This window comes from Littorina saxatilis, linkage group LG15, assembly GCF_037325665.1.
Source record: "Littorina saxatilis isolate snail1 linkage group LG15, US_GU_Lsax_2.0, whole genome shotgun sequence".
NCBI lineage: Eukaryota > Metazoa > Mollusca > Gastropoda > Littorinimorpha > Littorinidae > Littorina > Littorina saxatilis.
The window spans coordinates 17,444,059-17,458,797 of NC_090259.1; the positions used below are offsets into that span (position 1 = coordinate 17,444,059).

At 39.9% G+C, this 14,739-nt stretch overlaps 1 protein-coding gene across 4 annotated transcripts in view; it reads left to right on the plus strand.

The window, feature by feature from the left end:
- The window catches only part of LOC138948700 (DENN domain-containing protein 1B-like), a 55,653-nt gene that overhangs the window by 5,668 nt on the left and 35,246 nt on the right, over window positions 1-14,739 (plus strand). For all 4 annotated transcript variants that reach the window (XM_070320298.1, XM_070320300.1, XM_070320299.1 and 1 more), the window contains exons 4-12: window positions 4,379-4,428; window positions 5,304-5,411; window positions 5,752-5,911; window positions 7,081-7,134; window positions 7,378-7,439; window positions 9,297-9,395; window positions 11,351-11,401; window positions 12,675-12,720; window positions 13,235-13,342. In XM_070320298.1, the coding sequence (XP_070176399.1) occupies window positions 4,379-4,428; window positions 5,304-5,411; window positions 5,752-5,911; window positions 7,081-7,134; window positions 7,378-7,439; window positions 9,297-9,395; window positions 11,351-11,401; window positions 12,675-12,720; window positions 13,235-13,342 (738 nt within the window). The remainder of the gene's footprint in view (window positions 1-4,378; window positions 4,429-5,303; window positions 5,412-5,751; window positions 5,912-7,080; window positions 7,135-7,377; window positions 7,440-9,296; window positions 9,396-11,350; window positions 11,402-12,674; window positions 12,721-13,234; window positions 13,343-14,739) is intronic.

Below are 14,739 nucleotides of genomic sequence, written 5' to 3' on the forward strand. Positions count from 1 at the left end.
GGGAAAATGGGAAAATGATGTAGAGTGGGAAAGCATCTTAAATGCACCTTCATCAGCGATGATCAGGACTCTGCAGTAATCTGGACTACAACATAAATTGTTTAGGCTACGTTAATTCAATATAAGTTATAAGCCCATAACTATAGCTTATGTAACTCTGTAAGCAAGCACACACACACACATACACACACACACACACACACACACACACACACACACACACACAGAGCCTGCACTGACAGTGACACCCAACATTTTTTTTTTTACTTAAAAGTTAAACTGAGTTTTTAGGCCATGACCTACTGGTAGGCCTACTACAACTAGTGTCGTCTGATAATCAATTGACAACTGACCTACTTCTTTACTACTACTTTAAAAGAAGGGAAAACAGCTTACAACAACAAAAATTCAAAAAAATATACCAAAGAAATGTAAGGTCAGTTGGTTATGACAGTGAACATAGCAAGTTTGTCTCCTGGAAAAATCATCACAACCAACATAGCAAAGAGTTTGTCTTCTGGAGAAGTCATCACAACCGACAGTAAACTATGTGTGGATTGGAAATATTCATGAAGAAATTCATTCCGTTGCTTGTCGTCAATAATTAGCTGCTGTACAAAACATCGAACGAACATTTTCAAATTGTTTGCTTTCTCGAAACAGCCGTGAATTACATTTCGTATGTCGGTCATGTTCGGTTGTGACTTTGGACATACAAAATAATTTGTCCTCTCTCAGCTTTTTACCTATCCCACTCATTCGATGAGCGCGAACAACAAACAGAGAGCAGTGTGTCGTATTTTGATGCGCTCTGTTTCGTTTGAATAACATGCAAATTCGAAATGAGTTCAATGAAAAATTATTTCTAACAGATTGTTTGTCGGTTGTGATGTAGATGTCAGTTGTGACGTCAACTTGTAATTCAGAAAATACGGACAAACGAAGCTCTCTTACTTTCCCTTCTTCGACGCGCCATTTCCAAGAAAAACAAGCCTCGGTTTGAAATCAGTTGGGAGCGATGCTATTAAAACGTACGATCGGAAGTCAACGGAGAGTGTCAGTTGTTGAAAAATTCGTGATTGTTTGGTTGTGACGTCCGGACAAATGATTCGATGCTTAGCAAATTATTCGGCATATCTCTGTCATGTTTGTAAATTTCAAATGCCCAGCGATCTCAACTAATACATTAATTCTTTTTGTGTTCTGGAAACTGCAAAAGTTCGGACTGGAGCATAGATGATACATACACACGATGTCAAAACATCGTTGTCACTTCGGACAAATATCGTCACAACCAACAACCTGAAGTTAATTTCTCCGTTTCTAATTAAATATTTTTATATAGAAGCAGGTTTGTTTACACACATATTGATTTATTATTCTTATTTCCAGATTTACAATGCAGTTTGGTTTTGTGCATTAAAAAGAGTGTTCTGGGTTGATAACAAAAGTATGAGTTCTTGCTTATTGGTTTCGGCGGGAAATTTTTGCACAGTTTTTCACTTTCATCGTAGATTTAATTCACAAAGCTGTTGTTAAAACACACAATTTTATCGTAGGTATCTCTTCATCCTATTTTCAATCCAACAAACAAACACAGACACATACATGTTTTTGATAATGTTGTTTAATTGCTTACAAACACACATGGGGTCTGGAGCACGACCTTTTGTCACAACATCATCTATAAGTATAACTTGTTGACTGAATGATATGGAGAGAAGTGAAGATGGAACAGAACACTGGAGGCTTGAGAGTTAAATTGTGCTGACTGAAAACTCCTGATAACTAATACAGTAATAGTCATTTTGAGCTTCAATGCATTGAATCTTACTATTGCCAGTATTGGATTATGGATACATGGTTCATTACGTAAGTATGCACCATTACAATGTTACCATTGTTGTGTGAACGTGTGTTGGTTGTTTGTTTTTGTTTTTTGTTTGGGGGGGGGGGGGAGGGGGGGTGGGAGTGAGGAGAAGAATGTCTTTTTTACCTGATCCAAACGAGTTGAATTTTAGTCTCAGAATGCACCAGATTGCACAGATTTTAATGTACCATTTAAACAAAATTCGGGGGAGCATGCCCCCGAACCCCCCTAGAAAAATAAGGATTTCCTCTTTTTTAATCACAAGAGAGTCCCACCCCTGAACAACCAATCCGAAGGAACTCATACCAGTTTTTCTTCTATATATATAATTCACCTTTCCACAGCGACCACGTACCTGTGTACGACAACCACTTTGGTTCTGTCCTTTTCATGGGAGACTCTGGTTTTGGAAATATTTGGTTGGCAAGCATTTCCATGTGTGCAAGAGGAATGGGGATTTTAAGCAAATCGGTTTATTACATTCATGTACTCATTCTGATCATCATCGCTCCACGGCTATCGCCAGTTATCTCTCTGACCGGACGCTAAAGTCCTACGCGAATCTATCAAAACAAGAATACAGAGTTATCTCCCATATGTTGTTCGCGGGCAGTGTTCGCGAGACGAAAAGGATTACAGATTGGCCGACTTCGACAGTGATCTCCGTTCTGTTCTTCACAGTTATGATAAAGACATCGTTCTAAGGTCAAAACAAGTTAAAATTTTGGGACTGCTGCCGGAAGGAGACCGTAATATATGGTTGCATCACTGTCAGAAAAAATCGTCTGCTCCAGCGAGCGCCGAAACCAAACGGTTGATTATCACGTGACACTTTTGCCCTATTTAGAGTTGTTTGCACAGTAAATACAGCCTCGAAAAATAGCTCGCTTGAAACTGTCTTACATATCAATTCCTTTGTAATTAAAAATTACACAACACCATGAAAAATCATTATCGACGATCGCGAATCTGCTTATATCCATAACACATTACGAAAAGATCTAGATATGTAAAAAATCGATTTCCTCGCCAGACAAGGAAAACCAAGGCATCCTGTCAGGGATAGAATGAGCCGAACTCATTTTGACCTGAGGTTAGATGACATGTACTATGCAGTGGGTATGTCAAAATAGGGTCATTTTTTTTTAGGGCTTCAATATCATGAGAATTAACTCATGCCAGTATCTTTTTCTTCAACAATTTTTTTTTATTCAGGCAAGCACAGATTTATAATGACACATTCAAAAGCATTGTCACTGATAAGTCACAGCAATGACAGAGCTGAACGCACATGTGCTATTCAGTTACTTCTTACATTTTCAGAACACATCCCAAAAATCAGAGGAATACAATTTGACTATATCTTAATAAATATTCTTAAAGAGAGGTGCTTATTTTCCACTTTATTCCTGATTTGTGGACTGGGCACAAGTTAAAAGCATAGAAAGCTGATGAATATACACACTAATTGCTTTACCCAGAGCTGGAGACAGACTAAATTAAGTTCCCTGCAAAATATTGTGGTCTAGGAGCCCTTAAATGTTGAGATATTTGAATTTTTATTTTGATCTAGATGGTCCTATTTATAGATTTGGCAACACATGTAACGTTGATGCAAGGGAGCTAACACCGCGGCTTTGTTGACATCCTCACTTTTTCAGAGGCTAGAACAAGCTGTAATGCATGTATTATGGTCCGCGCATGGTGACATATCGTCATTATATGGTCTTATGGTGCGTTTGACATCGATTGTGGGCAAACTACACTTTGTAAACACGGGAGTGCGTTAGTATGCCTTTAAAAGCATTGCTCTTTGCTCTAAACTTTCAGCAATGAATACACAGGTTTTAAGGGCTCCTTGAATGTTGAGTTTCAGGTTTGACATAATGTAACCCCAGCAGCTCTGCGCATGCCTTTAGCTAAGAGTACCCAATATTGACGGACTGTGATGACATCTTCTGCTATGGTCTGTTGAGACAGTTATATCAAAATCGAGACCGGAGGTTGAGATTTTGATATCACTGTCGAAACAGACCAATAGCAGAAGATATCATCACACAGTCAGTCAATGTTAGATATATTGCTAATTCTCTAGACATTTCGTATTTACTGTAAAGAAATTACAAAAGTATTTGTCTCAGTTTTGTCTGTTCCATATATCCCTTCCTCTTTTCTTTTTGTTCACTCTTTTCTTGTACTTTTCAGTATTTTAAAATGTCTTTCCTATCAAAAAGTCTTTAGTCTCTTGCTCAACTAAATTCTGGGATAATTACATTTTCATATATTTGTTTGTTTTTGAATTTAGATGTTTTTGTTTTTGAAGTGGGGAAGCAATAAAGAGGTCGTCGATATCAAAACTGATATCGACGGAAATGTTGTCGATATCACTTTTGCACTGAGCTCAGTTTTGCCCAATTGACCAATGGAAATACACGTAACATATGAAATAGCGATACTAGATTATGTTGGTTCAACACCTGTTCAATATTGACTCATTCTCTGTTTCAGGGTGTGTTGAACAGCATTCCCAAGTTTGCATTCCCTTGCAAAAATAACACGTGAGTTTGATTTGGATTCAGCCATTGTGGTTTACAGTCGACTCCGGTTAATCGGCCATCCGGATAATCGGCCAATTCCGGATAATCGGCCAATTTTCCCTGGGACCGAATCTTTTCTTCATACGTAGTTATGTGTTGTTTTTTTTTTTTAGTTTTTTTTTTTAGTTATGTGTTAAAATGTTCGGTTAATCGGCCACTTCGGATAATCGGCCATAGTTCAGTCAGTCCCAAAAGTGGCCGATTAACCGGAGTCGACTGTACTTTTAAATATTAGTTTAAAGGTGCACCTTCAGACCTCAGTGATTCTGATGAAAGGACAAATGAAAGAAAACTCCCCTGCTTTTCCTCGTGCGTTTGATGCGGTTGTTTGCCCTTGTACCCAAGTTTGAAGGAACTTCCTTGAAGTTGCTATTTGTTTTTCTTCACAGTGTTGGATGATGTATATATGTGTGCACTGCTGGTGTGCAGGGTCTTAGGATTTATAAAGCAATTCATATTTTTTGTACAGTAGTTAAAGTTTGATATTTACACTACAGGTTTATAATTTCTATTTTTGGTAATTCCTTGTGTGAGTGTGACTTCTACTTTTGATGCCAAGAGAGAGAGAGAATGTGTGTGTGTGTGTGTGACTGAGTGTGACTGTGTGTGTGTGTGTGTGTGTGTGTGTGTTGGACTGATTTAATTTTCAAATTTTAATCCAAGATTCAGACAAGAGATTTGTTGGTAACTAACAAGGCTTTTGTCAGACGGAATTAGCACTAAGAATTAGATTTACACCTTTGCTCGCTATTAGTTATTTAATTATGTAACAATGGAGATCTGAATTCTGTGTCTAAAGATTACTCTGACTGTGATTTTTCCTTCTTGTTTTTCAGTTCTCAGGTGGACCAGTTTGCGTTTGTCTTGACGGATATGGACAGTATGTATCGCTATGGTTACTGTCGTCATGGCACCGGAGCTCAGACCTGTCTCTGTATTATCAGGTGGGTGTTAAGTGTAATTGTTGCTTGAAGTAAGTATCTCTATTATAAATCAAGTGCACACTGCACATTTGCTGATTGAGTTGTTACTAACAAAGCATTGTCTTTATGAAATATGTTTTTGTTGTTGTGAAGTTGAATTATCAAAGAGTAGACCTTCTCATCTGATGTAACCACTGACCTTGAGCATTAAACAAATGAACAAAGTGAAAAGAATGTTTTTACGCTGCTGAGAATGTACAACTTTTTCTCGTAACTCTTGAACTGGTATTGTTAAAGATATATGTTAATCTAGAAAAAGAAACTTGTTAATTATTCCTCGTTCAAATATTTGCACCTGCAGTCACCTGCCGTGGTTTGAGGTGTTCTACAAGATGCTCAACTTCCTTGCGGAGATCATCAACCGCACCGAGAAGAACGATGTGGCGCCCTTCCTCAAGGCAGCCTACGAGCAGACCATCCCCATGCCTGATGAACCCGTCACCATTGTCGCTGGCCAGGATGTGAGTTGTAAACAGTACAGCAGAACCCCCCCCCCCCCCCCCCCCCCCCCCCTTCTTTTAAATAAAAAAAAATGATATATCGTCATCGTCCAGTAATTTTGGCGTAACTCGATTTGGGGCGATTTTGATGTTTTTCAATGAGAAATATTCTCTAAAAATACTGTGTACAATACATGATTTGACATTCTTTTATCTTTCTATCCACACCAGGTACAAATATAAACACTATTTCATCATGAAACAGTTTTGGCCATCTGCTGAAAAGCTGTCTAACATGAGTTGCGCCAAATTTCCAGGACGACATCTATATGACATCGATAATAATTCACAGCCTGGCAGTAACATTACGACTAATTTTCTTCTGCTGATTTGTTGAACTAAGTCACCGAGACAAACTTTGTTTTGGAAATTTGTTTGTGTCCTTTCCTTGCCAGACAGGCAGAACAAGTGATAGAATGTGTATGTGACGCCATTATTCACGGTATGGTGACTTTCGGATGAGACGAAAAACCGAGGTCCCTTCGTGTACACTACATTTGGGGTGTGCACGTTAAAGATCCCATGATTGACAAAAGGGTCTTTCCTGGCAAAATTGTATAGGCATAGATAAAAAATGTCCACCAAAATACCAGTGTGACTTGGAATAATAGGCCGTGAAAAGTAGGATATGCGCCAAAATGGCTGCGATCTGCTGGTCGATGTGAATGCGTGATGTATTGTGTCAAAAATTCCATCTCACACGGCATAAATAGATCCCTGCGCCTTGAGTCCGAGTCTGGAGATACGGGCGCGATATAAGACTTCATATAACATAACAAAAGGGAGATTCCAATGAAAACTAGCTTGGAAGAAAGAGAAGAATGACAGCCTATGACCGTATGTCTGTTGTTCCAATATGATACAAAGGAAAGCGGGTTACCGTTAATTATGACATAATTGTTTTTGTGTGTATGTGTTTTTTGTTTTTGTTTTTTGTTAGCTACGGAATCAATGCGTAACAGATTATTTTTAGTTGTTACTGCGTTAAACTTACTAAATCACCCTGAACTGTATCATTTGAATTTCGAGTGGTCAATCCTAGTTTGGTATTCCCTGAAGCAATGTTATGTTGATAATATTTGCAAGTTGCAAAGAAGACAATTGAAACTGATTTTTTTCTCGTTGCGCAGATGTTCAACTTTACGGCACCTGATCCAACATCTCTACCCAGCATTCCTGCCAGTGTAAGTCAAGGATTGAGTCTCTTTGGTTTAATTAGTTATTTGAAGTTAGAACTGTCTATAACTTTTATTTTATTTTACAGTAGACGTTTTTCGGACAAACCTCTTGAGATTTAATCAGTGCGTTGACAAACCTCACACATGGCTAAATCAGGAGAGTGTCAATATCTGCGCTGTCATCCGGTTTTATTTTGTTGTTGTTGTTGAGTCGGAGTGATAAAAGTGAGTATTGTTTGTGTTTCACAGAGAAACCTGACAGAATACTACAATGCTGTGGATACGAACAACATGATGCGTATTTTTGCCAGGTGAGCTAGTTCATTCACATCTTTGTAATACTGGACACAGAGTTCTTCATTTTTGTTTGTAATTAAGAGATATCTGTGTGCTGGACATGGACGTAAGTGATTGTATTTGATTTCCTATCGCCTCTGTAGGTAAATATTCATTTCTAATTGTCTAAAAGTGAAAGTTGAGCAGGGTTTGCTCAGATTTACAATCAGTTGAAGCAAGGTTCTGGAAACTCTCCTTTGCTTTCTCTGTTCAGAGGCTTTGAGTTTAACTTTTGATTGTATTTTTTTTAATTTAAATTTTTTTTTTTGAGAGGTGAGGGATGTGAAATTTGCCCCTTCACTGCCCCGCACGTACTAGGTACGTGGTCATGTTTGGTTTGTCATACGCCCATACACGTACTAGGTACGTGGCATTTACATCAGCACTTTTCAGGACATTTGTGAAAACTAAATGGGAGGTAACCACTGTCCAACTTCTTGTAGGGGTTTAAACACAGTTCTTTCCCATTGACCGTTCAGATAAGTTAGTACCACGTGGTAAAAACATTTTTAGAAGTTTATTCCGATCTATAAGATTCAAAATGGCGGCCGAAAGTCGGACCTCAACTCGTAGACCTGTTTTCAAATGATACAGTGTTCTGGAAACTCTACAAGAAGTGATTTATGGATTACCACACAGAAGAATACTGTTATGGGCTGTAATGTGAGTACCTGATGTTTGACACCAGTTTTAGCTGTGTTTTCTGCGGTTTTACGTGCTGCAGTGTGTGTGTGTGTGAAAGTTTGAAAACTGTAATTTTGGACAAAAATGGTCATTATATCGAATTTTACTATAACAATCACAAACAAAGTCCAATGATCATGTTATCACATAATAGCCAAGGGTGTAAGCAAACCACATGCCAAAGATCTAAGAGATATCTCAATAAATGATTGAGCAGTGAACAGATTAGTGAACCTAACGAAGAAAGCAACATTTGCCCTGGCGCACAGCAATACCAAAATGCTGTTATACTGTGGCAGTGAAGGGGTTAAAGGGTCAGGATGAGGGAGAGCAGAGATTACATGGGGTTGCTGTGGTTGTTCAATATGTGACCCTCCACCACGGAATGAGTCACATGTCACCTTTGCATGATTTTCATATTTTTACATTTTCCTAAAGAGTTTTGTATGCTCTATCCTGTGGTGAAACCCGTTTTGGAAAAGAGCAAAAACTGTTTGAGTTATAAGCCTGTGACTAAAGTGACCCTCACACTGTTACCAGACACTCCCCGGACTTACATTAAGCCTTACGCAGAACCGCGCGAGGTGACAAGCGACTCATTTCGTGGTGGAGGGTCACATATTTGCTTTATGTGCTGGGGAAGTGTTCATTTTTCAGGACAGATTGCATATTACTGTGTTTCTTCTTCTTCTTCTTCTTCTTCTGCGTTCGTGGGCTGAAACTCCCACGTACACTCGTGTTTTTGCACGAGTGGAATTTTACGTGTATGACCGTTTTTACCCCGCCATTTAGGCAGCCCTACGCCGCTTTAGGAGGAAGTGTGCTGGGTATTTTCGTGTTTCTATAACCCACCGAACTCTGACATGGATTACAGGATCTTTTCCGTGCGCACTTGGTCTTGTGCTTGCGTGTACACACGAAGGGGGATAAGCCACTAGCAGGTCTGCACATAAGTTGACCTGGGAGATCGGAAAAATCTCCACACTTAACCCACCAGGTGGCCGCAGCCGGGATTCGAACCCTCGACCTTCCGATTAAGAGGCCGACGTCTTACCACCCCGCCACAGCGCCCATCTATTACTGTGTTTAAAAATAGTGTTTCTGCTAACCAGAATTTTAAGAAATGTAAATGTTGTTGTGTTTTGCAGCATGCTTCATGAGCGGCGTATAATGATCACCTCCAAGAAACTAAGTCGAGTCACAGCCTGTATACATGCAGCTGAAGCCCTGCTCTACCCCATGAATTGGTAAGTGTGTGTGTGTGTGCGTGCGTGCGTGCATGCATGTGTGCGTGTGTGTGTGTGTGCTGGCACATCTCATGTATAAAATAACATATTTATTTCGTTGCCCATGATTCCCTTAGCTAGACTTTACTTTCAGACGGTTCTGATTGTCACTGTAATAGTTTTGATACTATTAACATTGCTACTTCATTTAATTCCTACCTGTTTCTTGTCAGTATCTGTCATCGTTTCTGTTTGGATTTATTTTTTCCTGACTTTTCATTTTTTTTCTGATTTATTTATTCTATCAACTTGTCAGATATGCTTGCCATGTGTACTTATCTTTATGGTTGCCATCAAACTTTGATTCTGCCAAGCAATTTTCTTGTTATCTTTTCTTCTCTAAAACTTCTTGTCTTGTTGCATGTTTCCTTAAAACACTTGGCTTTAATGTTTTGTCTGTCTGTATAGATCTTGACTATTTGTTTTGTTTTGCCCTTGAAATCCTAAAATGCTGATCATTCTTCCTGCTAACTTTGTATGACTTGCAGCCTCTTTTCTTTTATTCCCGACTTCTTGGAACACTTGACTTCATGTTTGTTTGTCTGTCTTCTTTATATTTGTGGTGGTTTTGCTTTTGAAGCCTTTTAACGCTGATCATTCTTCCTGTCACTCTTGACTTTATGGTTTGTTGTCTTCCTGGTGTATAACTTGACTATTTTGTGATTGTACTTTCAGGCATGGGAATTGTCCGCGAAATCGCGGATTCCGCGAAAAGGAAATTACGTTTCAGCGAAAATAAAAAATTGTCCGCGGCAATCCATTATTTGCTTACACAAGAACTATTACAATATTGGTCTAAAATGCTAAAATTCGTTTTTCTTCCGGGGCTCTGCCCCTGTACACCGCCGGGGCCCAGGCGGCCCCTGGACCTTGGCCTATTTTCAGAGTTTTTTCTATTTTGGAATTCCCATGCCTGACTTTTGAAGTCTCTTGAGAGTAATAGTGACACCAAGTTTAATCGTTATTAGAACGATTTTATTGGCATTTTGCATGTTAAACATTATACAACAGGAGCAGTATTGAACTGTGTTACGATAGTACTTTTGTTGTGAGTGTGAATGGAATGATAATTTGTGCAGTTGATGATTGACATATTTAAAGGCACAGTAAGCCTCCCGTAAACCATCACAGATACTGTCAGGCTTTTACACACAGTACAAACACCCTTCCATTTGAACGCTCACCAAACGGGAACATCCTGGGTGCCCTACGTAAAGAGCGAGCAATTTTTAAAGAATTAATTTTGCGGATTGTCTCAGAGACAATCGGACCGTGGTGCGTTTTGGCGCTAGACCTAACTTTTAAAATCTAAATAATAAATTGACAGCTTGTTACACAAACATTCTTAAATCACAAAAGAATTCTTTTTTCATCAAGACAAGATCAGTACAATTCGAAGTTTTGAAAGTTTGAAAAAAAGAAAAGCCCGGAAGCAGGGTCACGCAAGGTCGTGGTTCTCGTAGCAGACGACGGTTTATGCCTATCGCCAGTTCCTCTGAACAGTCAAAAGCCATCGCTAGAGTTCTTGTGAACCACAGCCGTTTGTTTCGTGCATAGTCAGAGGTATATAATAACGTGCTATTGCAGATAAGCTCACATCGAGTCGCATTCAAATTACCAACTGACGACTACATTGTGAAAAAGGGAAACTGGATCACACGGGTTCACAATGGCTCAGGGGTAAGATAAACCACGCAAAAATAAATTCTTTGAAAATTACTCGCTTTTTACGGAGGGCACCTAGGATGTTCTCAAGTGGTGAGTGTTTAAATGAAAGGGTGTTTGTACTGTGTGTAAAAGCCTGACAGTATCAGTGATGGTTTACAGGAGGCTTACTGTGCCTCTAAGTGAATGGCAGAAATGTTATATTATTATGAAATGAAATGAATGATCTTCTGTTGGACATTGTCCTGCAGGCAACATATTTTCATTCCTGTTCTGCCCGCCAACATCATAGACTACGTGGCGTAAGTACATGGAACTTTTATGTTGGGGGGTGGGGGAGGGGGGGGCGCCCTTTGACCCACTGAAGGGCATTGTGATGGGACATTTTCAGATTTAATGCGCCAATGGTGATTAATTGATTGATTGATTGATTGATTGATTGATTGGTACATACTGTGTTTTATGTTCTCTTGCAGTTTATAGATCTGTCTTGAAACTATTGATTGATTTAAGGATAAATTGATGGATTGATCAATTGATTGATTGATTGAAGGATTGATTGATTTAAGGATAGATTTAAGGATTGATGGATTGATTCATTGATTACTTGATGCATACTGTGTTTTATGTTCTCTTGCAAGTTTCTAGATCTGTCTTGAAACTATTGGACTGTAGTTTAAACTATTGGACTGTACCGTATTTGACGGACTACAAGCCGCGACTTTAAAAAAAAAAATCGCATTGCGGCTTATAAAAAGAGGCGGCTAAAACGTTACCTATAAAACTTGAATAGCATTCACCTAATGGAAGTCGCCGCGGATTTTCATTTTGCTCGATTAGCGATTACCGGTACTTTATTAGCTCTCTACTCAAGACTCGGCGCTTTTCTCTTTCTTTCGCGAATCTTCGTTTGTCAACAAGTCGTCATGACAAGATAGCGTACAGAGAAACACCGGATGTATCAGGATCTCGCGCGCGCGAGATACCGTTTTTTTGTATCTCACGATAGTTGGAAGAGCGAGAGCTACCATGTTGTGTTTTCATCTGCTCGAAATGTGCGCAAAAGTCGTAAATCATCCAAAAAAAGCTTATTTCGGGCGGGACTACATGTGTGTGTTGGTTACAAATTGTGTGTGTGATATTTTTCTTCAAACTTTTTCACTTTTCTTCTTTGTTTCACTTGTTTATTCTCGGAGCCAATTTCGCCAAATACCGTACTTTCGTTTGCCTGGTTGTTTTGATTGATTGGACACGATCTGATTATATTTTTTTCGACGGCGGCTAATATAGTGACACGGCCTATACGTGGCTCGTCCCAATTTTTTTTTTTAAAGTCGGGGGTGCGGCTTATTAAACGGTGCGTCTTGTAATCCGTCAAATACGGTAGTTTAAACTATTGGACTGTAGTTTAGTCTGTGATTAAGATGATTAATATGAATGATAATGATATTGACAACAGTGTGTTCTGTTGTGTCCTTGGCCTTTTCATTTCCAATATTCTATGTGTGTATTGATAAAGTAAACGATTTCATTTCGAAGACATGAAGTATCTTATGTGCAAGTTTGTGTGTGCAGTGCTCCGATGCCATACCTGATAGGTGTTCATACTTCTTTGATGGAGGTCAGTTATCAACCATGACTCATTTTCATCTCCCCATTCCCTACATGTGTGCAACTGTGTCTTTGTTCTTGACGTTTCTGAAGGAAAATTACAAGAGAGAAAACGAGCATCTGTCTGTCTGGCTGGCTGGCTGGCTGGCTGGCTGGCTGCCTCCATGTAATTGCATACACATATGTGTAGACCTCCATCCTTGCATGTGTTCTATTCGCCATGAGTCTTTGCTTAGCTATTCACTGCTTTTGCAACACACAATTTTCTGTTTGTAACCACAAAATCAAACATTAAGTGGCGTGAAGCGATATACAAATATTTAGTCAATCTGTCGGCATCAAACTAAAAACTTGACTAAATGTAAAAACAAGAATTATTGTAGGTTACCGTTTTGTTTTGTCGACAATTAAACGTTCCAATAATCTACAATTCTAGTTTTTTTCTCTAAATTTTGGATCGTTAGCAGTCCATCATTTGTGTTTGTAACCACAGGAATGTTTACTTTTTGTTATTGTCCAATCAGAAAATAGAGAGAAACAGGATGGAGATTGGAGACGCTGTTATCGTGGACGCGGACAAGAACGAAGTCCGGTCGCAGTATGATGACCTTGAGGCCCTACCAGAGGATGTGGTCAGTTTTTTTTTCGAGTTTTATTTTATTTTGGGGAAAAAAAGAGACAATTTTTTATTTTTGGTTCAGGACTGGTGCAGTGGCCTAGTGGATAAGATTCCGGCCTCCCAAGAGGAAGGTTGTGGGTTCGAATCCTGGCCGCTCTTGGTGGTTTAAGGTTGGGGATTTTTCCCATCTGCCAGGTCAACTTATGTGCAGAGGTGCTAGTGCCTCATCCCCCTTTGTGTGTACACGCAAGCACAAGACCAAGTGTGCACTGGAAAGATTCCGTAATCCATGTCAGAGTTAGGTATGTTATAGAAACACGAACAAAATCCAGCATACTTCCCCCAAAAGCGGTGTATGGCTGCCTAAATGTTAGGTGGGTGGCAGGGTATATTGCAGTTGGGCAAGGGAACAAATAAGAGGCGGGGGAAGGGGGATGGGGTGGGTATTGGAGAGTTAGTAAGGGGAGAAAAATGGCGTGTGTGACAGTGTGTGTGTGTGTGACTGTGTGTGTGTGTGTGTGTGTGTGTGACTGTGTGTGTGTGTGTGTGTGTGTGTGACAGTGTGTGTGTGTGTGTGTGTGTGTGTGACAGTGTGTGTGTGTGTGTGTGTGGCCATTTAATTCAGGCTCCCTTTCTTTTGAAGACCTGATTTTTCTCAACTCTTTTTGCAGTCTCAGAAGTAGGGTACAGCGGAACCCCCCTCTGAAGACCCCCCCAATTTAAGATTCGCTCCTTTTAAGACCTTGTTTTCTCAGAATTTGTGTTCATAACCCCTGTAATTTTACCTCAGTTTTAAGACTCCCTCCTTTTTAAGACCTGATTTTCTCAGAAATGTGGAGGTCGTAAAAAGTGGGTTCCACTGTACCACTTGTCACAAACTCTGCCCAAGTCCAGCCATGAATTATTTGTAATTCGTGCATGAGTTGGGTTTCGTGCGGTTTTGGCTCAGATGGGTGCCTATACAGTGACTCGGTGTGTGTCCGTGGCTATGGACAGCCAATCGCGGGAGTGTATTCACGCACGTGGGGTTGCGTGATGCGTGAACGAGTCACAGGCTCGAAGGTCACTGCTGTGTAAAACTGTGAAGAGAACGGATGGTTGATGTGAATGCTCTATCCGGCCGACCGGCGTGTTGATGTTTTATTCGACCCCGGAGACAAGTTGTGTTCCAGCTGTCTTGGTGTGGCTTCAAGGGTTCTACGGGTGGTCAGTCCTCGAACGGCAAGGTGTGTTGAAATTCTGTAGTTTTTCTCTCCTTCCGTGCTCAGGGTCAAAATTTGTTGGTTCGGTAGTGTTTGTGTATGAGAGAGTTTTAGTTTTTTAGTTTCCTGGGTTGGTGTCATTTTATGTGTAGGGTGTCGGGGGTAGAAAGGGGAGAGGGAAAATGGGAAACAAGGGAAAGGGGGTGGA